Source organism: Olea europaea, chromosome 3, assembly GCF_002742605.1.
Source record: "Olea europaea var. sylvestris chromosome 3, O_europaea_v1, whole genome shotgun sequence".
Lineage (NCBI taxonomy): Eukaryota > Viridiplantae > Streptophyta > Magnoliopsida > Lamiales > Oleaceae > Olea > Olea europaea.
The window spans coordinates 6,341,146-6,365,362 of record NC_036239.1 but is presented as its reverse complement, the minus strand read 5'-3'; the positions used below and the strand labels follow the sequence as shown (position 1 = coordinate 6,365,362).

The following is a 24,217-nucleotide window of genomic DNA, read 5'->3' as shown; positions in this document are numbered from 1 at the left end:
ATCCTCCAAAACTTTAAGAACACAAAGGAAGATATTGGATATGAATGTAAATCAATAGTTTGATTCAATGTTAAATGATATGTGGATCTCAAGATGTTTTTCAATGTTTATAATGTGTTTATATTGATCATTCATCACCTATTTATATGTTTCAATCAATACACCATGAAATGGTACCAAAACATGATGAAAAGTGGCAACTTTTAATCCAAAACGGTCCCCAAGTTTCAAATTGAAAATCCAACAAACGGTTATTTTTAACACTATGTGTACGCAAAGCAAATTTGATTCTGTTTCAGCCAAAACACATCTCGTGTATGCACAAAATTAAGCTTATGTGTACGCACATGCAAAAATCAAAATTTCCATTTTTCAACTTCTTTTAATTCCATTGATTTCACAATTGAGCCTAACAATTAGCCCATTATCATTTCATTGATTTGAACAAATATTCAATATTGGTAGTTAAAGCTTGTCTAATTTAGGTTGGGTTTCGATGGGTTTGGTTAAGTATTGGGCTTGGACTCAAAGGTTAGAAATTGGATTGGGTTTATAGGGATTTTTGTTTAGGATTATGCTTGGATTGGTGGTTATTTAGGGATATAATCTCACATCGAATAAAGATGAAAATATAAACTAACTTATAAGATTTTGGGCTACCCCTTTTAATAAGGTTGGCCTTTTAAGATGGAATCTCAAGTCTTAACATGATATCAGAGTCCATTAAGCTCCAACGAGCGATTCGATCCGATTAAGACTCAATAAATGAGTATACGGATTTCAAGATTGGTCTACTCAAATGAGTCACCATCTTGTGAGGGCACGTTAAGGGATATAATCCCACATCGAATAAAGATGAAAATATAGACCAACTTATAAGGTCTTGGGGTTCCATTTTACCAAGATGGTTGGGCTTTGATTTTGAATTGGACTTGGGTTGGGTTTGGCAGTTAAAGCTTGTGTAAATTTGGTTTGGATTTCAATAGGTTTGGTTAAGGATCGTGCTTGGGTTTAAGTTTGTATTGGGTTTTGAGGTTAGGCTTGGATTGGATTGGGTTTAGAGATTAAGCTTGGATTTGGAGGTTTGGGCTTGGATTGTGAATTGGACTTGGGTAGGGTTGGATTGGGCTTATGTTTAAGTTTCTATTGGGTTTTGTAGTTAGGCTTGGGTTTAGTGGAATTTATTTAGGATTAGGCTTGGATTGTGATTTTAACAATTGGACCTGAGTTGGGTTAGGTTTGAGAGTTTAACTTGTTTAAATTTGGGTTGGTTTTAATAGTTTGAAGGATTTGGATTTTTTTGGATTTTGGACTCCAGTTTTGTTTGCATTTAGGTTAGGTTTTGATGGGTTTGGGCTTGGGCTTTCAATTGGATTTATATTTGGTCGGACTTTAGTTGGGTTTTGACGTACTTAGGTTTGAGCTTTAATTTGAATTTGGGTTTTCTGAGGGTTAGGGTTGGGTTTGAAATTGGGTTTGTGTTTAGAGGGATCTGTTTAGGATTAGACTTGGATTGGTAGGTTAGCTTGCATTATGAATTGGACTTGGTTTTGAAGGATTTGGGTTTTTGGATGTTGGGCTTCAGTTTGGTTTTACATTTAAATTGGGTTTTGATGGGTTTGGGGTTGGGCTTGGGGTTGGGCTTGGGTTTGGATTTGGGTTGGGTTTCAATGCTTTTAGGTCCAATGTTGGGTTATGTTTGAATGCTTTAGGTTTGGGCTTTCAGTTGGATTTAATTGGGTCGGAGTTTGGTTGGTTTTCATGTACTTGGATTTGAGCATTTATTTTGAATTTGGATTGTTTGGATGTTAGGCTTGCGTTTGAAATTGGGTTGGGTTTCGACGAGTCTAGTTAAGGATTGGGCTTGGGTTTAAAGGGACTTGATTTAGGATTAGGCTTGGATTGTGAATTGGACTTGGGTTGGGTTAGGTTGGGCAGTTTAGCTTGTCTAAATTTGGGTTGAGTTTAGATGGGTTTAGTTCAGAATTGGGCTTGGGTATAAGTTTTAGAAATTGGATTGGGTTTATAGGGATTTTGTTTAGGATTAGGCTTGGATTTTGATTTGGACTTGGGTTGGGTGTTGGGTTTGGCAATTAACATCATGCTTAGGTTTAAGTTTGTATTAGGTTTTGAGGTTAGGCTTGGGTTGGGTTTAGAGATTAGGCTTGATTGTGAATTGGACTTGGTTTGGGTTGGACAGGGTTTGGCAATTTAGCTTGTTTAAATTTGGGATGGGTTTGGTTAAGGATTGAGCTTTAGTTTATCTTCGTATTGGGTTTTGAGGTTAGGCTTGGGTTTGAAATTGGGTTGAGTTTAGAGGATTTTGTTTAGGATTAGGCTTGGATTTGACAAATGGAGTTGGGTTGAGTTGGGTTTAGCAGTTTAGCTTGTTCAAATTTGGGTTGGCTTTGATGGGTTTGGTTAAGGATTAGGCTTGGGTTTGAAATTGCGCTGGATTTAGAGGGATTTGTTTAGGATTAGGTTTGGGCTTGAATTCTGAATTGGACTTGGGTTGGGATGGGTTTGGCACTTGTTTAAATTTGGGTTGGGTTTCGACGGGTTTAGTTAAGGATTGGGATTGAGTTTAAGTTTGTATTGGGTTTGGAGGTTAGGCTTGGTTCTGAAATTGTGTTGGGTTTATAGAGATTTTGTTTAGGATTAGGCTAGGATTTAGAGGTTGGGCTTGGATTGTGAATTGGACTTTGTTTGGGTTGTTTGGATATTGGGCTCCGATTTTGTTTGCATATGGGTTGGGTTTTGATGGATTTGGGTACAATGTCAAGTTATGTTCGAATGCTTTGGGTTTGGGTGTCAATTGGATTGATTGGGTCAGAGTTTAGTCGGGTTTTGATATTTTTGGGTTTGATCTATAATTTGAACTTGGATTGAGTACGAATTTAAGTTCGCTTGATGGATTTGGGTTTGTATTTGAGATTGGGTTGGTTTCAATGTTAGGCTTAAATTTATGTTGATTTTGATTTGAGTTTAGTTTGTTTTGGTGGGGTTTGGGTTTGGTTCGAATGTGGATTGGGTTTTAATGGGTTTGGATTGGATTGGGCTTAGATTTTAGCTTGGTTTGGGTTTGGATGAACTTGGGTTGGGTTCGAGTTTGGTTGGCTTTTGATGGATTTAACACTGGGTTTGGAGTGTTGTGGGTTAGAGTTTGATTGTGAGTTGTATTTTGGTTCAGGTCCAATTCAGATTTGAGATCAGGTTGGGATTATGGATGTGTAAAGATTCACTTTTGTGGTGGTTTCGATGTTAAATTTGATTTGAGTTTGGTTAGGTCTGGTTTTGGGTTTGGCTTGAGATAGGGTTGTGATTATGGATGGGTAAAAATCAATTCTGTGTTGGTTTCAATGTTTGACTTAAAAAATTAATTGGAGATTGGTTTGAAATTTTGGTTTGGTTTTAGTTCGAATGTGGATTGGATTTTGGGATAATTCGGTCCATTACTTTAAAAAAAGAAATAATTAGAACAATACACTTAAACTTAATTATATATCTAATTATAGTATTAATTACGCTCTCTTCCAACTCATCCAGAAACACAGACGGAGATACCCTTTCCTCCAATCTAATTTTATTCTCTTCTTAGTGCTGTATTTTACAATTATCCATTTTGAGAGATTCAAAAATCTATTAGAAGCTTACAATGCGATCATGATAAATATGTTATGGACAATATTTAAAAATAAAAAAAATTATCTTCCATAAATTATTAAACATAAAACTATGTTTATTAATTTTTCTTTTTATTTTTTCCTAATCGATATCAATGTAAAAATGTATGAAGTTTAAACCATAATTATTAAGTTGATTTCCCGTGACCATTTTCGATTTGTAATTATAAGGTACAATTCCAGCAATAACCAAGGTGATACCCGGCTCAGTTTCCACCATATATCAACACAACCTAGATTGAGACAACACCCAACTTCCACCTCCTTCCTTCCCACATACGGTTGCTATATATACTCACAAAGAGTCGGCCAAGATGAAGAACAATGTATAGCCCAAGAGAAAACCACATAGGTTATATGAAGGAAAGAGGCCGAGAATCAAAGTCACAAAAAGAGACGGAGTGTTCTTCATAGTGGAGGCGTAGAGGAGTCGTAGGTTATAAGCCAAATGAGTGACCAAAAATGGTAAGTTAGGTTAGGTTAACTTAGTGGTCCAAATAAGGCTCAACACAAGGTAATGGGCTCCAAATGAATACCATAGCCCTCTTAGTAAATGGGACGAACCATGAGCAACACTATTAAAATAAGTTGTTTCTAACGGTCCATAGAGATGTGAGTTGGGTTGTCTCGATGATAGTATCTACATATAATTCAATCATATGGTTAAGGCCGATTGATAATAAATAAAATCGAAGTTACATCATTGCCCGGGAGGTCGTTTGACAACAAATTGCCTAACAACCTTCACCTTGGTGTCAAAGAACCTGCAAAAGAAAATGTTTCCCATTAGTGACACCTCTAATATAAAACTAATAAAATTGGAAATCATTTACCTGTACCAATGTTTAGAAGTTTCTTGCAATTTCTAAATTTTGCCAGTGGCAGTACCTTCGTCCCCATATTGGAAAGGTTGTAGTGGGTGTGGACATTTTCAAGTCAAACCACCTCTTGAGATACCATATCTCTAATGAAGTGGAGTCTAATATCAATGTGTTTAGTGCGCTCGTGAAAAATGGGGTTCTTGCACAAGTGTATAGATGACTGACTATCAGAATACACTACCACATAATCTATAAATACATAGTTCATGAAGTAGGCCTCTAAGCCATAGAGCTTCTTTAATAGTTTCAGTGGTAGCAATATATTCTGATTCTGTAGTGGATAGTGCAACAATATGTTGTAACTGTGATTTCTAACTAACACATGAATTAGATAAGGTAAACATGTAAGGCGAAGTAGATTTCCTTCCATCCCTATCTCCCGTGTAATCAGCATCTACAAAACCCTTTAATTTTATACATTCTTTATTAGCACTAAACTTTAAACCTACGTCGCTTGTACCCTTCAAGTACTTTAATAGCCACTTTAGCGCTTTCCAATGTTTAGGGCCCGGATTAGCCATGTATCTACTGAGAGTACTAACAGCAAAACCTAAATTCGGTCTAGTGTAAACCATCAAATACATTATGGAAACAATCACATTAGAGTAAAGCACTTTACTCATATAATCTACTTCACGCTCATTGCAAGGAGATTGTTCCTTCGATAAAACAAAATAATTAGCAAGAGGCAACGTGACAGGTTTGCAATCACTCATATTAAATTTCTTCAATACTGTGGATATGTATGGAGACTGATGCAAAAGTAAAACAGAATTTGACGTATCTCTTTCTATTTCCATACCTAGGATTCTCTTAGCCTTACCTAGGTCTTTCATGTCAAATTCACCACTTAGTTTTGCTTTTATGTTATTTATCCACTTAGAAGATGATCCAATCAAAAGCATGTCGTCCACATAAAGCAACAAAAACAGATAATTATCATCAATCTCATTGTGTTGAAAATACAAGCAGTGATCAAATTTACTTCTTTGGAACCCTATAATAAGTACAAAGGAATCAAACCTCTTGTACCACTGTCTAGGAGATTGTTTTAACCCATACAAGGGTCTTCTCAGAAAACACACATAATTAGGTTTTGACTTATCCTTAAAACTTTTTGGTTGATTCATGAAGATTTGTTCATCAAGCTCACCATATAAAAAGACAATTTTTACATCAAGTTGTTCAAGTTCCCAGTCAAAGTGTGCAACCAATGCGAACATGACCCTAATAGTGGTGTACTTAACAACTGGTGAGAAAAGCTCATTATAATCAACGCCCTCCTTCTGTGTGTAGCCTTTAGCTACTAACCTAGCTTTAAACCTTAAGGGTTCCGAGCTACTAGTACCTTCCTTAACCTTAAATACCCATTTGCAATCAACAATCGATTTGTTCTTAAGCCTAGGTACTAGCTCCCAAGTATGATTCTTTTCTAGAGAACTCATCTCTTCTTTCATTGTCTTAAGTCATTCATTAGATTGATCACTGCCTATTGACTCTTCAAAGATTTTTGGCTCTTTATCAGCTAGTTCTTCATAACTAGCCTAGGCAAAAGCTAATTCAGATTCAAAATCGAACCTTCTAAGCTCTCTCGTTTGTCTCCTCTTCTATCCCTAACTAAGTTGTAGTTAGCTAAAAGATTTTCTTCATCATAGTGCTCTTCTATCACTACTTCGTTACTATTCTCCACCTCATGTTCCTGAACTTGAATCTCCACCTCATTAGGAGCAATAGGGGCAGGTGTACTGAGCTTTCCTAACTCCACCTTAAACGGGTCTCTTTCTTCACCTGGTTTAGTTTCCCCTTTAATACACGGCATCTCATTCTCGTTAAACGTGACATCCCTACTTATGATGATTTTAACCCCTTTTTGGCTTCTATCCCATAACCTATAACCCTTAACACCCTTGGGGTATACTAGAAAGACACACTTCCTAGCTCTAGGTTCCAGCTTTCCCACACTTTGATGAGAAAAAGTTGTACAGCCAAAAGTTCTAAGCACCGAGTAATCACTTAGTTTACCCAACTATCTCTCATGCGAAGTGTCACCATTCAATGCAGCAGAAGGATACAAGTTAATCAAATAACAAGCAGTCATAACAGCTGCACCCCAAAATGACTTGTGAACACCAGAACTTAACATCATGCAACGTACTTTATCAAGTATGGTCCTATTCATCATTTTTGCTACCCCGTTTTGCTGAGGAGTGTAAGGAACGGTCTTATGTCTAGTTACGTCGCTTTCTTTACACATACTATCAAATTCCTTATTACAGAATTCTAGGCCGTTATCTGTTCTTAAAAATTTGATTTTCTTATCAGTTTGGTTTTCCACTTGTCTCTTCCAATTGTTAAAACTATTAAAGGTCTCAAATTTATCTTTCAATAGATAGACCCACACTTTCCTAGTGTAGTCATCGATAATAGACAGGAAATACCTATTCTCACCCTATGTGGGATTACTAGCAGGACCTCACATATCAGAGTGCACATATTCAAGCATGCCTTTAGCTCTATCAACACTCATGGAGAAAGAAGTTTAATGATACTTACCAAACATACAATGATTACAAAATGACAAATCTGACACACAGTCATTACCAAAAGCACATTTTTCATTAAGTAGCTTAAGTCCCTTGATGCCTACGTGAGCAAGTCTATTATGCCATGTGCGTGTGTGATCAATCTTGGTAGAAGAGATAGAACTTCCACAATAGTAATATATATATCGTTTTTCTTAATTCCCTTAATGGAAGCTAAAGCACCATTGATCATTTTTAGCATACAATTTCCAATTTTACCAGTAAAGTCATCCTTTTCAAGTCTCCCTACTAAAATCAGATTCCTAGACAATTCAGGAATATATCTAACATCCTTTAACGTGTACACAAAACCTATGTCAAATTTCACATTTATGTCACCAATTCCAACAATAGTATAGGCAAAGTTATCACACGGCACAACATGCCCAACATTAGATTCATGCAATTTATAAAACCAATTCTTCTCAAACGTCACATGAAAAAGATGCACCAGAGTCAAGTATCCACTCATGCATGCGGGAATTAGGAGTTAGATTTAATTCAGCAATAGATGCAATGGGACTTGTAATAATATAGACCTCACCACCATTTATATCAGAAATAGATGCTAACATATTGACCTCATCTCTCTTCTTAACTTTTAGCTTACCCTTCCCCTTATGACAATCCTTTATAAAATGCCTCGTGTTTCCACAATCATAGCATTTTCTTGCCTTAGTCTTAGATTTTGATCAAAACCTACCGTTGCTCTTCTTTTTCCATCCATTACCACTTGACTCGCCACTAGTTTGATATCCATCATGATTATTTTGCCTAAATTGAGTTCTATCCCACCTCATATGTACCTCACCGTTCCTCTTATCGTATTTTTCAGCCCTGATTTCCATTTCTTTACTTCTAAGGGAGTCTATGAGAATTTCAGGTGTTAACATGTCTCTACTATACTTAATGACATTCTTAACTTCCTTATAGGAATCAGGAATTGTATTGAGCAAAATTATAGCCTTATAAGTTTCGGACACAGTCTCATCACAATTAACTATATCTTGCACCAATTTATTAAATACGTCTAAATTTTCATCGAGATCCTTTGAAGGATCTATTTTAAAACAGAAAAAAGGGTCGAGCAAGTAAAGTTTATTCGCTGAAAACTTAAGCAAATTTAAGACTTCCAATTTTTTCCAAAGTTCTTTAGTGGTTTTCAGTTTACCCACCTTTCTTAAAACAACATCAGATAAGTGTAAAATGATTGAGGTATAAGCAAGCTCATCGGTTTCTTCTTTTTATTACTTGTGAAAAATCAGTTGAAAAATTACTTTCTATGACCTTTGAAACTTTTTGTTGGACTAAAATGCCCTTCATTTTTTGTTGCCAAATAGTAAAATCACCCTTTTCCATTAAAAATCCCCAAATCAAAGTTGTGAGTTGTCATCTTTACACAATAGTTAAAGAGTGCACAAAAAACACAATCAAACCACACAAAGTAGTCTTAGGGTTTCAGATAATATACGTCGTTCAAGATTCCCAGGGTTTCGTAAGACTCGGGGTCTTAGATCAAGGGAATGTCTGAAAACGGGTAAGATCACGGTAATTCTAATGGAATGGATAAGCAGCGGAAATAACAATACAACAGAAAAAACTACGTCTAACAGATAATTAGTTTCACGACAGTTATGTCACTGAGGCTCAAATACTGATTTAACTAAAAGACAAATACTCAATCAAATAATCAAGAGCATGTAACCCTAATTCAAGCACAAGCAATGGCAACCCCCAAACCTAATGATCACCCCACACGATGATCTGCTAGTGCAAAAATATAAAGGTTTTAGCCAATTTACCAGAGCGGACCTATCTGAGTCCGTAACGTGGAGAGATGTGAATTTGCTGCTTTAGGGCCACCACTAGTCGCTCTAAAGGTTTAGTAAATATAATAGTTCGTTCAACAACAAATGCAGATTGTAATCGGGGCAAAATCGTCCAAAATTTTCTGCACAACCTAAAACACTAAACCAAACACATTAGTATGTTCAGGAAATTAAAATAATTGAAATGGCATGAAAAAACCACGCAGGAGGTCCTCCACACGCTGCACCACCGGAGGTGTCTCCATCTGTTGGTTATGGGTCCGGCCTCCGTTCGTCCAACGGAGGTCGCGTTTGGTCGGAATAAGCAGTTGCAGGTTCGGGCCCTTTTGAAAATCGCGAACCCGCCGCCGGTTATGGTCGATTTCTTGCCGGAGAAGATGGCCCACGCTCTGACACCAGTTGTAAGGTATAACTCTAGCAATAACTAAGGTGATACCGGGCTTAGTTTCCACCTTATATCGACACAACCTCGATTGAGACAACACCCAACTTCCACCTCCTTCCTTCCCACATACGGTTGCTATATATACTCACAAAGAGTCGGCCAAGATGAAGAACAGTGTATAGCCCAAGAGAAAACCACACGGGTTATATGAAGGAAAAAGGCCGAGAATCAAAGTCACAGAAAGAGATGGAGTGTTCTTCATAGTGGAGGCGTAGAGGAGCCGTAGGTTATAAGCCAAATGAGTGACCAAAAATGGTAAGTTAGGTTAGGTTAACTTAGTGGTCCAAACAAGGCTCAACATAAGGTAATGAGTTCCAAATGAATACCATAACCCTCCAAGTAAATGGGACGAACCATGAGCAACACTATTAAAATAGATTGCTTCTAACGGTCCACAGAGATGTGAGTTGAGTTGTCTCGATGATAGTATCGACATATAATTCAATCATATGGTCAAGGCCGATTGATAATAAATAAAACCGATGTTACATCATTATCCGGATGGTCGTTTGACAACAAATTGCCTAACAGTAATTATGAACTAATCATTTGCTAAGTTTAAATTCGAAAGATGTATTTCAAAGTTTGTTGTAAATATTTCGATAAGATAATAGAAACCTCACCCGAAGAGTGAAGAAATATAACCCTTAAATAAGTCCTTTTTTTTTTAAAGCCACACTATATGTCACTTTTTCAAGTGTTTTTCGCTTTTTTAATTTTTAATTTTCTATCTTTTTTTAATGGTTGTCATTTTCTTTTTTTATTTTTATTTCCTATCACTTTTTTTTTTTGGGGAAATTGTACCACTTTTTTTAGCGTCACTTTTTTGAATTTTTGTAATTTTTTTTTTTTGAATGTTTGTTACATTTTTAAATTTCTCAATCACATTTTTTTTTTAAAATTTCTATCACATCTTTAGTATTTATCACCTTTTTATTTTTTTGTCACTTGTTTTGAACTTCTGTAACTTTTTTTAGTGGAATTTTTGTCACTTTAGCATTTGTCATTTTTTTTAAAAAAAGTTTGTCATTTTTTTATTATTTGCCACTTTTTTCTATCACTTTTACTGAATTTGGTCAATTTTTTTTAGTGTATGTCACTTTTTTGAATTTTTATCATTTTTTGAGTATTTGTCACTTTCTTTTTGTTACTTTTTTTAGTGATTGTCACTTGCTTTGAATTTGTGTTGTTTTTTTTTTTTTAGAGTACGTAACTTTTTGGAATTCCTGTGTCTTTTTTGAGTGTCACTTTTTTTTTCCTATCACTTAGTTGAGCATCTGTTACTTTTTTAAATGTAAAGTTATAGTTGTAAATAAGAAATCTTGCAACAACAAAAGTTATAAATAAGTAATTTATTTAATTTACCATAAAAATAATTAAAATTTTACTTGTAAAACTTAAAATATAAACGCATCTAAACCTGTTCTTAAAAAATTTGGAATAGTTTGTTGAGCCAAAGTTGTCAAAATTCCAACCATATTGGTTGGTCTTGAACACTAAACAAAAAAATTATCATATTTTTTACTTCAAAATAACTTTTATCATGATTTTTCTAAATGGTCCCATATTGTGGGTATTTATGTAATTACCACTTGGATTTTTTATGATTTGTACTTTGGATGGTTGGGTTGGGTTGGGTTGGATTGCAATTGGGCTTAGATTTGAGTTTGGGTTCGTTTTGGAGGTTGATTTGATTTCTCAAATTTTTGTCTATTTTTTGGTGAAACTTTTCGTGAATAACTCGTAGAGCAGCTTCTCTCCGCGCGATTCCCCCATGGTTTCAACTCCTTAATCCCTAAAACTCTGAGCGCTTTTTTACAAAAAACTAATCATGAACGCCCCAATTATTGGTAATTCTCTATGTTTTTTTTCTTTTTTTTCATTTTTTTTTTCCGGGCACAAAAGCACATTCTTTCGCAGTTGTTTACCTTTTTATCCCGATTATTTGCAACTTTTGTGATTATTTTTCTTTGTCCCAGACCCACTACAGGGGGATTTTCCGGAAGTAATAGAGGAGTATTTGGAGCATGGGGTTATGAAATGTATCGCCTTTAATCGCCGCGGAACACTTCTAGCTGGTATAATTATTTTGCTGTTTCTCTCATTGGCAACTTTGCATGTAGGTCTGAATTATTTTAAAGATTTTTTCAAGTAATTGTTCAATTTCGATAATATATTGGTAAATATATTTTGATGTTATTTCGTTACAAACGGAAGGGTACAGACTTTTGAGCAAATTGTGGGAACACCCCTGAGATATAAGTGTATTACAGAGACATCAATTATTTTTAAAGCTCCTCTTATATTTGTTTTTTCACAACACATTCTACCTTTTCGGCCTGAAACTAATATATTTTTCTCACTATTCATTTTTGTTGCAATACTACATTAAACTTGCCCACTATGATACACAGACGCAGACGACATATGCATCAGATATGTGGACACATCGACATGTTGATTAAATTCTTTAACATTTATATAGTATAAAATTAATTTAATTTTATACTTGTTATTAATTTTTCTTGTTGAAATATTTTAAATATGAATAAGTATTTGTTATTTAATAATAAGTTTATATAAATATATAATATTTCTGGTAAAAAAAAGAAAAATGTCCATGGTATAGTGTTCGAGATGTGTCGGCATCTGATACTTATCGGATATGGACACGGACACATCGCCATATTTGAAGTGTCCGTGCAATAGATCTTACCAATAATGTACATAATCTGCATTTTTTTCCTCTTTTTATCATCTCTTATAATATCTTTTCCCCCTCTTTCTCTCATCCGAGATAGCATTTGATGATGTAACTCAATGCATTTCTTAACCCTGCAAAGGGATCAAACTGGCATGTCTTTCAGGGTTTCTTTTCACAGCACAGATTGTTTGGGCTAATTCTGTTATGAATAAAGAAGCTCACCTTTTCTATTGGCTTTTGGTATATATCCATAACAGTAAGATTAGATGCCCTCCTCAGAATATCCTGAATAGGAATAATATGGAAAGCAAATGGGGCAATGATGAGTTTTCATAAAATAGTGTGGTTAGTTCTTTGATGTGAAGTCAAGGAACTTGATTATTGGATCATTAGGTGGTGGGACAAATCAAGTGACAATGTAATTTTCCTGGAAAATTGGTTAGTTTAAAAGTAAAAAAGTAAGAAGCTTAGGATGTCTACTGTTTTCTTGAGCACAGTTTTCCTATTAGCTTTTCTTGTTAGCCATCTTACGCTTGTAACAAGATTCTAAATAAGGTTATCTCCTATAATTTGAAGGATAGAAAATAATAATGTTCGGTGATGCAGACCTGGGAAAACAAATAAGAAAACAGGAAAAAGAGATTGAATTCAACTGGTGGACAAAGACTGCATCTTTTGTGAATGAATTGAATGCACTACATACAATGTTCTTTTAGTCATAGTAAATGACAATATATAGGATCATGTCATTCCAAATCTTGATTGTGTAGACATAGAGGTTTAATTATTAACATAGAGAGATGACTAAAGAAAATGTTATTATTCATTTGTGGTATTAGGGCAAGTGGCGAAGATGGAGTAAATACTTCAAGAATTCCATGATTGGAAGTACCTGCCAACTTAAGTTTCAAAATGGTGATTGAACTAACTATATTTTATGGGAAGTGTTGGGCAGTTAATGAGAAAATCTAAGAATGAGCATTTTTTAAGAGGGGTGTGTGGCCATACTAAAAGGGATAAAATAAGGCACGATGATGTACGCCTACAAGTGGAGTTGATAAATTGAGGATAAGATAATGAATGGACGATGTAGATTAATCAGGCATGTTTAGCAATGATGTAAAGAAACTTCCATCCACGTAAGGTGATATCAATAGAACTTGTTGGGAGATGGAGAAGTTACTAAAAATAACATGGCTTGATGTAGTTGCGAGAATTTTAATTCAATGGACTTTCAGTAGATGCAGCTTTGCTTTGGATCAAACAGTTTGGGGAGAAAGGGGTCTACGCAGTTCCAAGTTTATGGGGGCTAACACTTGGCTTCTTGTTCTCATTTAGTTGTTGGATTGTAACTCTTAGTGTAAATATAGAGGGTGCACCGATTTGTTGCAATTTTTTGATAAGTATCTTCGAAGTTTGTTGCAATTTGTTGATAAGTATCTTCGAAGCAAAATGCTAAACTAGATCTAGGCTCTATTATCATGATTCCTGGAAAAGTTACAGCTTTAGCCTTCATATAAGTGCATTGCCATTTCTAGAACGAGATATCTTTTCTCTGTTTTTCTTAATTCTGTTCGTATTTATATACTGCCACCTGATTCAATGTGCTAAGTTTAATATGTGGAATTTTATTTTTATTTTTTTCTCCCTCCAGCTGGGTGCTCTGATGGAAGCTGTGTTATTTGGGATTTTGAAACCAGAGGCATTGCCAAAGAACTCAGGGACAAGGATTGTGTAGCTGCCATAACAAGTGTTTGTTGGTCAAAATATGGTCATCGCATACTCGTCTCTTCTGCGGATAAATCATTGACCCTTTGGGACGTTGTCAAAGAGGAGAGAATAGCTCGAACAACTTTGCCTCAAACCCCATTGCAAGCTCGTCTGCATCCTGGTTCCTCTACACCATCTATTTGCTTAGCTTGTCCCTTCTCATCAGCACCCATGATTGTTGACATGAATACAGGAAACACAACAGTACTTCCTGTGTCAATATCTGATACAGGAAATGGGGTTGTCCCTCCTTCACGTAATAGATTTTCAGATGGATCTGCCCCTTTTAGTCCTACTGCAGCATGTTTTAACAAGTATGGCGATCTGGTTTATGTTGGGAATTCCAAAGGGGAGCTACTTATTGTAGATCATAAAAACGTCTTAATTTGTGGTATTGTTCCTGTTCCTGGGAACGCTGTGATAAAGAATATGGTATTTAGCAGGAATGGACAGTATCTTCTAACAAATTCGAATGATCGGACAATTAGAATCTATGAAAACCTTTTGCCTTTGAAAGGAGGACTTAAATTCTTGGAAGAATCAAATCATGCAGGAGATGAACAAGATGGGTTTGAAAAGTTGAAAGCTGTTGGATCAAGGTGTCTAGCTCTGTTTCGAGAGTTTCAAGATTCCATCACCAAAGTACACTGGAAAGCACCATGTTTTAGTGGTGATGGTGAGTGGGTTATTGGAGGCTCTGCCAGCAAGGGAGAGCACAAGATATATATATGGGACAAGGCTGGGCATCTTGTAAAAATCCTTGAAGGTCCAAAGGAGGCACTAATAGATTTAGCATGGCATCCTGTTCACCCTATTGTCGTTTCTGTCTCCTTGACTGGTTTGGTTTATATCTGGGCCAAAGACTATACTGAGAATTGGAGTGCATTTGCTCCAGACTTCAAAGAGCTTGAGGAAAATGAGGAGTACGTAGAAAGAGAGGACGAATTTGATTTAATGCCAGAAACTGAAAAGGTCAGATGGACATTTATAAGAGGAATTGCTTTCTTTTCTTCCTTTCGATGCCCGTGTTAAACAGGTTTGTGTTGTTCAGGTGAAAGAATCTGATGTTGATGAAGATGAAGAAATTGATATTATGGGAGTTGAAAAAGACTCAGCGTTTAGTGATTCTGATATGTCACAGGGTGAGATATGCTTCTTGCCCGCTGATCCATCCCCAGATGTTCCTGAACCACAGGACAAGTTTGTTGGAAGTAATTCGAAGCAGGGGGACAGTAACCAGTCTGTATCTGCGCTTTCAGAAGAGGCTGGACAAAGTGGTCGTCTAACAAGCCACATATCCACCCCACTTGAAGGTAACATTAAAAGTGAATTCAGTTGAATATGTGTTATCTTTATCACTGAATTTCATGGACAAGCTTGCTTTCATACTCATAATTGAAGTTGAAAGTTCTATGTTGAGTATACATCAGTTAAGTGCTGTCTTATGGATATAAGATCTACAATAATAGATTAAACTTTTCAACCTATGTGAACACCCTCGCTTGAAATATTTTACTTTATTTCCGGTGTAGCTTTCTTTAATTCTTCTTGGATCTTTTGAAGAAAGCAGGAGTTATCTTATAGAAATGAAGAAGTCTTGTTTCCCACTCCAAGAATTGATTTTCATGTCGGCAAGTAATTAGTTTCCAAAATTATTTTCTTCTTTTGTATTTTATGGATGAGCTTATTTGATGTGGGACGACGTACTTGATTAACAAATTTCTGGAATTGCTATTAACAGTTCTATTTATTAGGCCTTTTGATGTCTTTGCTGAATGGTTTTTTTTTTTTTTGGCCCATAACTAGACATGCTTGCTTTATTTTTTATGAAGCCTAACACAGAAATAGAAATAGGAAAGATAAAGTGAAGAAATGGGAAGAAAATTTAGGTGTAAGAATATCTTTTTTTATCATCAAACGAATGTAGTGCATGTTTGCCAAAGCTTATAATTGTTTATAAGCAGTGGTCTCCAATGAATGTGTGATTGAAAAGTAGGTAAAAGTTGTGGGTTCTGTAGTTAAAATTAAAGTTTGACCAGTTACAAGTTTGACAAACATGCATGTAATCTTAGGTCCTATTTATAAAGTCTTGAGCTTAAATATAACACAACTTCTAGTAAAGTAACTATTAAATGGTAAAATCCTGTCTAATAAAACTACTAATTTTTATACATCTTCAATCCTCATTTTCATTTTGATTCGAATTACTTTGGCACAAGTGAGATTGTTCTTTGTTTTTCACATTCACAACCTTTCTGTAATTTGCTAACTCCACTGCATATGCTTGTATCATGTTTGGTAAGGAGGATTTGATACTAAACTGTACCAAGAAAGAAAAAAAGAAGCTAAAATTTTGTTTGTTATATTGTCCTTTTCTAATACTGCTTACCTAACATGCAGTTGGTGTTTCAGCGATATAGACCTTTATCTGTCTGTAAAGGTTATTGACAAAAGACATAATATTGGGTACTGACTTCTCATCACAATAATGCTATCTGGTAGGATCTTTGGGAACGTAAGTCTTTTAAGATCGTGATGGCTTTTGCTATTGAATTTATATTTTCTCCCTTTCCATGCATATAGAAAAGGAAATGGCTTTGGAAGGTAAAATTTAAGGTCCAAGTATTTTTTGGGACCAGCTTCCAAAGAATATTGATACCCTGTGCATTATCCGTATCCTTCCTTTTTTCTGTTCATGTGCATGCTGAGGTATATATGTTTCATTTGTACTCTATTGCAGCAATGGACAATTCTGCTGCAGAGGACAATGGAGGAACAAGTTCAAGAAGAAATAGGAGGGCTTCAGAGGTCATGTAGGTTTTTGCAGGTACAAAATCTTGAGACGTCACCATCAATGATGAAAGTGTTGTGTAACTCATCAAATTCTATAAGCTTATCTGCAGTTGCATAATTAATTAGTCCTAATGTATTTGTTAAGTTCGATTCCTTGAGACAAATTGCTCTCAACCTAAACTTTGCCAATTTTTGAAAAAATTGCACATGGTTTTGATGGGAGCATTGTTTTTAGTTTAGACAAAATTGGTTTCTTGTTTTACTTTTCTTTTTTTGAGTAAGTTACATCTTAATATTTGTTTGTTAGTGCTCTTAAAAGCTTATAAGTCGTGACTCCTACTGAATGTATGGATACCAAGTTGTGGGGTTATATCTTTCTAAGGATAGGTTTGGTTTCAAACCCCTGTTCGAACAAGAGTAAAATAATAAATTGAAAGATTTTGTGTAGAAATTTCCCAAAAACCTTAGATGAAAAGTAAAATTATAATTTAAGCTTTGCCAAATGTGCTCTTGATGATGATGATGTATGTGTGTGTGAGCGTGTGTGTGTGTGTGTGTGTGTGTGTGTATATAGAGAGAGAGAGAGAGAGAGATGATCTAATGAGCACCGGCTCTCATCTTATAATAAGCTCTGGTGATGTACCATACTAATTCATTGGCGAATAATAAATTTAATTTAAATGTTGGAACTCACAGAATCTTTATCCTCCATGAATTAATAGAGAGAGAGATAACTTGTTGCTTTTCATTTCACACAATTAATTTGTTTATTCAACTTGGAACTGCATATATAGGCCTATCTGCGTATGTATATATACATCATATAGTATATATCTAGCTAATCTTTATCATTCTGGGATGCAAATTTGTCGGAGACATAAGCACTTAGTCCAAAATAACAAGCAATGCTCCCTCATATTCAGCTCACCAATTCCTTTTTTTCTTTTTGACTGCTTTCTTCTTCTGCTTCTTGAGTTCAAATTTCACAGCACCAAGATCATGATCAGGAGAATCATGAACTGCACTTGATTGTTTCTCGGATATTATCTTATTATCTTCATGAACTTCAGGACTTATTTCTTTACCTTTTCCAATGTTATCCTTCAATGATGCATTTTCTGGTGTAAAATATTTCTCTTTTCCCTTTTTCTCAATATAACTCTTCTGTTCTTCTTCTTGTCGTCCAGTTCTACTACTCAGATGATCACCTGACGTTCTCTTAATTCTTAGTAGTTCCAAACCTTTGTCATGAACAATCTTCTTCCCAGCCTTATCCACAATATTTTCATGTGCAGGGGGTTTCTCTGTCATTTCTTGGCTTTTCTCCTTCTCTACATGATTCTTTTGTTCATCTTCCTGTCCTATTTTCGTAATCGGATGATCACCTGATGTTTTCCGAACCTTGGGGGCTGGTTCTAAACTTTTGTCATCTGTTATCGGCTTGCTAGTACTAATCATGGGAGTAACTCTATCCTGGCCCTGTTGATCAGGATTGGGTTCGCCGGGAGATTCCATGCCTGTAGTTTCAGGAGGAAGGACTTGATCTTGAGCTTTTAGGGGAGGGCTGAGGGACGCTTGATTGGTTTTGTTTTCTTCCTTTTTGGTTGCAAGTGTTTTACCAGCAACATTCTTTCTTGGGACAGTAACAATTAGAGTTTCTCCTCCATGCTTGGTGCGAACTGATGTTAGTTCGCTGTTATCTGGGACCTGGAAGTCCTCCTGGAAACGGCCCCATCTGTTGCCGGCAACCAGGCATTCTCCACGAACCCTGATGAAATTCTGGTCTACAGTTGAAACTTTGAGTTGATCCTTCATGAAACCTGCAGGGAAAAAGAGGTAGAGGGGTAATCTGGCCTGACCTAGGAAGATGTTCATGGCTCGGCACTAGCCCTGGCGTCAAGCGTTGCATTTTCTTATGGTTCTGGTTAGGCTGACCACTGCTTCAGTCTTTGCTCAAGGCATTTTGTCGCCCAAAAAGATTGATATAAGTGATCAAGGACTTACCTGGAACTTGAATGGTGAGAGTACTAGTATCTTCATCTTGTGACCATTCCGAAGCAGGTTTAAGATCTTCATAAACTGGCTGGACACCAACCATGCTCGGTCTACTCGGAGCGGCTGCACCACCACGTCTTTTCCTTGGCGTTGCCATTCCTACTATCACAAGCTCTCTCTTCTCAAGTTTAATTTGTTGTTTTAGTTTTCTCTACTATCAAACTTTGATATCTCAAACGTGAAATATGTTGATTGCCTTGCCTTATGTTGTGAAAGTGTGCAAAAACTTGGAATTTAAACAATTCCTTTGCTTTCTTTTCTTAAGGGTGAGATAATTCTAATTTTATTGCTTCCATAGTGTTTGATTTATAGGTCTATCTTTGTGTGAAGATAAAGGAAAGTCAGAAAGTTCTTTGTTTGGCCTACAAGCTTTGCTTGACCATCAACATGGATTGACAATTCTTCCATGTTATTTTCATTTTCTTAGGTGACAAGGCAGAATTTCATTTTATAATCTTTCCTCATGGAATCTTGGTCTTTGTGTGAAGATAAAGGAAAGTCAGAAAGTTCTTTGTTTGGCCTACAAGCTTTGCTTGACCATCAACATGGATTGACAATTCTTCCATGTTATTTTCATTTTCTTAGGTGACAAGGCAGAATTTCATTTTATAATCTTTCCTCATGGAATCTTGGTCTTTGTTAGGACTTCAAGTTAGACATTCCTTAGGAATCCGTTCCAGTAATTGACTCTCATCAGCATTGTCCCATTTATAAGGTTGCTTGACGTGTCTAAGTACAAATACTTTAATGAAAAGAGAGTCCAAGAAAACGGCTAAATGGGTGCGCCATGTCTCAAAATTTTGTGCCTAATTTTGATGAGTGTGACAAGGTTGATGAATTACTTGTTTTGATTATATTTACTAATTAAAGCTTATCAATTGATTTGGATTCTTGCCACAATTAATGATAATTGCTGGGACATTAAAAATAAATTGTAAAAAAAGAAGACGACAAATTGAAGTGGTAAACGAAGAATCAGTCGTTTTCTTTGACCATCCAAAAGTTGGTTTACGATTACTTTGCTTTTAAAACTTATAAATTTATCATATGTTCAAATAAATAAATATGGGATATATGTAAAATCTTTTTCAAGATGTAAAGGGCATTAATAAGTGTGTTTTTACACACTTACCCGTGCTCTTAGACTTGATCAATTATATTGTCCCATTTATAAGGTTGCTTGACGTGTCTAAGTACAAATACTTTAATGAAAAGAGAGTCCAAGAAAACGGCTAAATGGGTACGCCATGTCCCAAAATTTTGAGCCTAATTTTGATGAGTGTGACAAGGTTGATGAATTACTTGTTTTGATTATATTTACTAATTAAAGCTTATCAATTGATTTGGATTCTTGCCACAATTAATGATAATTGCTGGGACATTAAAAATAAATGGTTAAAAAAAGAAGACAAATTTAGTCCCTGTTTGAGCTACATTTTTATCTCATTAAAATGAAAAATATGACCGTTATCCATCACATCAAATCACCATTTTTGAATTTTTATCTTTGGTGTGGGGTTCGTAATGGCTCTATTTCTCATTCTCATTCTCATTATAATGTGGATTAAACAAACTCTTAAGTAGCAAACGAAGAATCAGTCGTTTTCTTTGACCATCCAAAAGTTGGTTTACGATTACTTTGCTTTTAAAACCTATAAATTTATATTTTATTTAAAGTTTCAAATTTTGGTCCCCTGTGGCACCTTTTCCCTATGATGTTACATTATATGTAAAGAGAGATAATACAATAATAAATTAAACAAATAAATATTAAAGATTCAACCCGTGATTTTTACGAACTAATGACGGTTAATTACATTATAATAATTTCAACTTATTTTAGTAGGAGTTTTCAGTATTTTATGATTACTCATGAAAAATAATCATACTAGGCTTATTATAGGAATTCAACATTAGAAATTTATCATAGCATTCTCTAGTAATTTTTGATTTACAAGAATTAAATTATTTGCAAATAGATTAGAGTGAAAAAAGGTTTGACTTGACCAACACAATCTACCTTTTTACAATTTATTATGAACTTCACGTTGAGACACAAGTAACATTATAATGCTTATTGTACTAGACCTAACTCATAATTAACATGTAAAAGAACTAAATTAAATGACAATTGGGGGAAAAATAGTAAATAGAAAGAAGAATGAATATTTCTTATTATAAAGGGGTTATTCTTTGGCAACACTTTATTCCTTCATCTTTTCGGCTTGAAATTTTTTCTTTTTGTTACTTTTATCATATGTTCAAAAGAATCGACAATTAAATCCTTGATAAATAAATATGGGATATATGTAAAATCTTTTTAAAGATGTAAAGGGCATTAATAAGTGTGTTTTTACACACTTAGCCGTACTCTTAGACTCGATCAATTACTGTCAATTAAGCTTATTTCTACATAATTTAGTGTAATTTTGTTCATTATAGACAAAAATTGGACTTGGATGCAATTGATGCAAAAGGGGGCAATTTTGAATTGGAGTTAATTTAGAGCAATTAAAAAATAAGCGTTTTGTATGGGGATGATAAGAAGAATTAAGAGAGCAATTTGAAGAAAATTGTAAGCTTCTGGGTGAAATTCAACTTCTAGAAAGTTTGGGGGCTGGTCTAAAGATTAAAGACATGATGCAAATAAAAGAAGGACTTGAGTTGAACCAAAGAAGACATTCTTGGACTAACTTGAATTGGAAGGAAAAGATCAAAACTTGCGATGTCATGGTTAGATGTGACGAACTTTGATTTTCTCTCATCGTCTAATTAGACTTCTACGTGAAATGAAGACGAGACACGGATTTTAACCTAATCTTAACACTATAAAAAAGAGATTTCTATGGTATTCAAAAACGGAAGAAGCTTTAATTCACAAACATACAATCAATAACAAATTTTATACGTTTACTTGGATTTTGAAAGAAGAAGAAAGAATACAAGAAGATCATTTAACAATTATGTAAGAGATTTAAAAATTTCTGAAGTTGTTTTTGGCTTTATTTCTACAATTGACCTTCGAGTGATGTATTATTATTCCACATCGTATTTATGTATTTTAATAATGCTCGATTAATTGTCTAGAAGTTAGGAAAATGACGACCTTATATTTTTAAGTTTAATGTTAATTTCAAGATTTTGTAGTCAAATATTTGTTTGATTTGAATGGTTATTAGGTTATTAATACTTTTCGTTCTTAAATAATTAATAGATTCATGATTTTCATTCTACTTGAGAAAACGAATAAAAAATTTGGCATATATATAGTAACAATAATTATAAAGTCCAATAATAAATAAAGATATATCATTATACTTTGCTTAATCTTATCCTAAATGTTTTTTGGGACATAATTTGTTTTCATATATTCACATTTTCTATAGAAATATGGTAGGCTTATATGTAATGATATTTTAATAATTATTCGATTAAATACAGAATTATGCAACTTTAAATAAGTATTATCAATTATTTGAGTTTGAAATTAAAATGGAGTAATACAAGGGATTCGATGTTCTAGTAGTTTTCATTAAAAGGTATAGTTAAAATTAGGGCTGGACAAAACTCCCGTACTGAACCGATCGAACCGAACCCGATAGTTCTTCTCAAGTTAAATACTCAAACGGGTATTTGAATCAAGAACCGACGGGTATGGTTCGATTCTCGGTTCTAGGCCAAGACCCGAAGAACCGAATAAGAACCGAATCTATATAATTTTTTTAATTAATTTATTTTAAATAAGTAAAATTATTTTATTTTTTCTAAATAAATTTGTTAACTAGTTAATTTAATTCAAACTACAGAATATGATTTTTCTATTTCTAATTTTCAGTTCAAAATCAACTTAATCAAATTGACCTCAATTTTATCCAAATCTGTTATTCTACTGTGGTGTCGTTTCTACCAGAGAAAATCGAATTAAAACTCTACAACATCTCTCTTAATTATTTTCAGCTCGCTATCTTTCTCTTTCTGTGATTTTAATAATCAAATTTATGAAGAATTCAGTAAAGAGAGACATGAAACACATAAAATTGAACTATGTTATTTTGTAAGAGCTAATATTGAATATATCATTAATTAAATTAACGTAATTTTGTATATATTAAAAAAATTAATTATAATACGGAACCGAATGGAATCGAACCCGAACGGTTCTATAATTAAATTTGGACCCGACGGTTCCACTTACTAAATACTCGAAAATTTCGAATCGATTCAGTTCTCGTTAAAACCGAACCGAACCGAATCATGTTCAGCCCTAGTTAAAATTTGGATTTTACTGAACATACAGGAGTTCTGTTTTCACATAACCCCGCCTATATAAAAAAATGCCCAAACTCCTCCCCAACCCACCCATGTTGTGAATGCCTGTAAGGGTTTTGTATCACAGAGCCCTTGTACCTCAAGCATGACTCTTAAAATTTTTATATTTAGTTAGTCATGCAATTTATCAACATCCATAAATTTGTGTAATATTTATTGAAATCTAATTGAATATACAATTCTCATAAGAATCGTCTTTTATGCACTTTATTGTTTGTTTACAATATAGGTATTTTTGCTGACAAGAATAACTGTCATTTCCCGACATAAAAAAATCACCAAAATTGTTTAACATTTTAGAAGATGTTTGGCACCCATTTTTATGAATAAATGAATTTTAGAATAGTAGATTGATGTATAATGTGTGGATGGAAAATAAGGAAAAATTTTTAATTTACGTGTTGTAGTGAAAATCCCTCGATAAGTTTTGATTTCGGGCTGAGAAAATAATCAAATGAACACCGATTTACCTTGGCTCGACCCAAGAACTCCCCTTTCACTTTGGACTGTCCAAACTCTCTCAAACTCCACAAAGGAGAAGGGGTGGTGGTGGTGATAGAGAGAAGAAGACTGGCTGCCCCCTCACCTCTCTCGGCCCTCTTTCCCTCTCTCAACAGACACCCACACACCACCATGAAAACGGCTGCAAGAAGATGGGTATATATAGGATATGTTAGACACACCTTCGGCTAAAAACTTGTGCAGATGTACTTCTTAAAACCTAAACTAATGGGCTACCAATTAATCTAAAACCCACAATTTAATAACCCAACTACTACTTGGACCATCCACAAGTATAGGTTATTTCCGAGTCGAGCCAAGTCCATGATGTCGATAAATAATTCGACAGCTATTTTAAATCACCGCCAAATTTATTGGGTATCAAAAAATCCGAAACGTGTAATATTATTTTAATGAAGAATGTGTAGTTAAAAAGAAAAGAGAAAAAAAGGTATTTTGATGAAAATGAGAGTTAAACGGGGCCTTAAATGGTTTCTTGTTCTACTTTTCTTTTTTTAAGTGCTTACAAGTTACATTTTAATACTTGTTTAGTTTGTTAGTGCTTTTAAGCACTTATAAGTTGTGACTCCTACTGAATGTATGGATACTAAGTTGTGGGGTTATATCTTTCTATAGATAGGTTTG

At 34.7% G+C, this 24,217-nt stretch overlaps 2 protein-coding genes across 3 annotated transcripts; one reads left to right on the top strand and one right to left on the bottom strand.

The window, feature by feature from the left end:
* The first annotated feature begins 11,106 nt into the window (after window positions 1-11,106).
* LOC111383952 (protein RBL-like) lies at window positions 11,107-16,955 on the top strand. 2 transcript variants are annotated; one of them, XR_002700827.1, is made up of 6 exons: window positions 11,107-11,270; window positions 11,400-11,498; window positions 13,779-14,866; window positions 14,946-15,207; window positions 16,295-16,409; window positions 16,635-16,955. XR_002700827.1 is itself a non-coding variant. In XM_023008151.1 (5 exons), exons 1-5 carry the CDS (start codon window positions 11,252-11,254, stop codon window positions 16,709-16,711), a joined length of 1,545 nt encoding a protein of 514 aa, XP_022863919.1. In that variant the 5' UTR covers window positions 11,108-11,251; the 3' UTR covers window positions 16,712-16,955. The 2 variants fall into 2 exon arrangements, 1 of the variants encoding a protein (XP_022863919.1); XM_023008151.1 differs by lacking the exon at window positions 16,295-16,409 and having other exon boundaries at window positions 11,108-11,270.
* A 447-nt stretch (window positions 16,956-17,402) lies between these two features.
* On the bottom strand, window positions 17,403-19,441 carry LOC111383944 (inactive protein RESTRICTED TEV MOVEMENT 2-like). The gene is made up of 2 exons (XM_023008142.1): window positions 18,692-19,441; window positions 17,403-18,507 (listed from the first exon to the last, which is right to left on the bottom strand). Exons 1-2 carry the CDS (start codon window positions 18,837-18,839, stop codon window positions 17,612-17,614), a joined length of 1,044 nt encoding a protein of 347 aa, XP_022863910.1. The 5' UTR covers window positions 18,840-19,441; the 3' UTR covers window positions 17,403-17,611.
* Between the last annotated feature and the right edge of the window lie 4,776 nt (window positions 19,442-24,217).